Genomic DNA, 2294 nt, shown 5'->3' with positions numbered 1-2294 from the left:
GTCCAATCGTCGCCATGCAACTGCATTTTGACGCATATTTATGATGAAATTAATATTGGATCATTTATGAATTGATAGTCCGATGAAGGGTATAATTATGAGGGTGCCAGAGACGATCTGGGCAATGTAGCTGGCGATACAGATAAGGCAGAAGACCAAGCTTCCTCAGAAAAGGGTAATGCTAGTATAGAAACTGGTGATGCCAATAATCTCGAGGAAAGAAAGTTATTCGTCGGTGGTCTAAGTTGGGAAACTACGGAAGAGAGATTTAGGGAACATTTTGAAAAGTTTGGCGAAGTTGTAAATTGTATCATCCTACGTGATCCAGGTAATTGAATGTCTAGTCTGTTGAAAAAGATCAAGTTATTATTCTACGTCAAGTGTGATAGTCCCTAGCATAATATTAATACGCAGTATCCAATGCTTTTTAATACTTCAAATACTAACCGTATTGTTTGTGTTGCCTTCAATATTAGTAACGAAGCGATCTCGGGGGTTTGGTTTCATAATATACAGAAATGTAAGTGACATTGATAAGGCACTATTGCATGCAACACATGTTATCGACGGAAAGCAGGTCGAGCCGAAGCGATCTGTGCCGAGAGAGCAAACTAGAACGAAAAAAATTTTTATTGGCGGATTGCCTCCTAATACTAGTGATGAAGACTTAAAGATATATTTTGGAAAGTATGGAGTTGTCAGTGAGGTTGAACTGCTGAGAGATAAGGAGACTGGTGAGTTTCTTAATTGTAGCCTTCCTTATATAGAGTTAGTTGTTGGGTAATCGATTAGATTAATTTGCACGCCGTAATGATTATGATGTTGCATAACCAACATACTACATTCAATACCTACTGTGGATACTTTTGAAAATGATGTCTGCGTCAACTACTGTACACTATATATTGCAATTAACCTTAAGATACACTCTAGTTACACCTTGATATGAACTGTTGAGAATTCATAGCTAATTTTATTCTTTGTGCTGATATAGGCCGATTACGTGGTTTTGGCTTTGTTTCTTTCGATACTCCAGAAGGTGCGCAAAAAGCACTTGTTACGAAAATGCATGAGATCAATGGTAAAATGGCTCAAGTCAAAAAGGCCGAACCAAAGGTCGATTATCGTGCTCTTCGTGGCGGAAGAGGATCTTCACAACCAAGGGGTGGTGGTGGAAATCGATATCCCAGCGGCCGCGGTGGCGGCGGCGGCGGAGGAAGTGGAGGAAGTGGAGGTATGGCTCCACAATTTTCAACTCCACGATATGGCCAGCACCCGTCATATCCACCCTATACTCCATATACTTATGGAAATTACGATGATTATTCCACATCAAGCAATAATTATATGGGCATGACTAATACTTATGGACCAACACGTGGTTTTAACCGTGACAGACGTTATCATCCGTATCATTAACTAGAAAATCACAAGTAAGTTCATTTGCTGAATGAAGTTGAATTGACTCATGTTGTATTAACTGTAAAATTTGTATTCACGGTACTATTCATGGAATTAATATCAATAGTGTAGTTCTATTGAGCTATAATAATAATAATCATGTATGCACTATCAAGTCATTATATTTCCGTAGTCTTGCAGGTTACTATTTTATTACAATTGGTTGTAAAATTGTGATTGAGACGATACTAAAAGTGTAGTTTATTTTTATTTTCTTTACTGTCGTACTAGGAAGTTAAAACTGCGCTTGCATAGTAAGTAGTAAGATTGAATACTATTTGTTGTAGTCTAGATACAGCTGAATTAGTGATTTACTTTAATCCCTATGAATGAAATTTGATATCGCTGTACTATATTTAGTATTTGAAGCAGGCGTTGTCGTGTGTATCATGGCAGATAGTGAATAATGCTGTAGCTATTTAGTGTATCGAGATACTATTTTCATGTAAACATGTTTTTATCTTGTAGTTTATAAATACTGTAGTGGGTATGTTTATGTGTGTGTGTGTGTGTGTGTGCAAAGTTTAGATATAAATCTTTTAATTTGTAGGAGATAGCATCGGTAACAGGTACTGTAATTTTCGTCTTGAAAAGCTGCATTATTTTAATGATATCCATGTTGCATTATACCATTAGGAGTTTAGTGCAGTTTTAACGTCGCAACAAGTCACGTAGTGTAAGTACCCAACATTAGCCTTGAGTCAAGACAAAGTTAAAACTAGCGGATAGTCACAATAGGAGCTGGTCCCGATAGTTTATACTGGCGAATGATAATTTTTATAGTTGCTCTTGGATGAAGTATCAAGTTGCCGTCAGTGCTGTACAATACCATA

General features: G+C 37.1%; 1 protein-coding gene across 1 annotated transcript; it reads left to right on the top strand.

Annotated features, from left to right (window-relative positions):
- Positions 1-213: 213 nt before the first annotated feature.
- TRIADDRAFT_5340 (uncharacterized protein) lies at positions 214-1137 on the top strand (the record flags this gene model as incomplete). Its single annotated transcript, XM_002108620.1, has 3 exons — positions 214-328; positions 477-734; positions 995-1137. Coding segments are annotated over 3 exons (516 nt in total), but the record flags the coding sequence as incomplete, so codon positions are not given.
- Positions 1138-2294: the final 1157 nt, after the last annotated feature.

The sequence above is a fragment of the Trichoplax adhaerens genome, genomic scaffold, assembly GCF_000150275.1.
Source record: "Trichoplax adhaerens TRIADscaffold_1 genomic scaffold, whole genome shotgun sequence".
NCBI lineage: Eukaryota > Metazoa > Placozoa > Uniplacotomia > Trichoplacea > Trichoplacidae > Trichoplax > Trichoplax adhaerens.
This window is presented reverse-complemented; position numbering and strand designations above follow the sequence as displayed.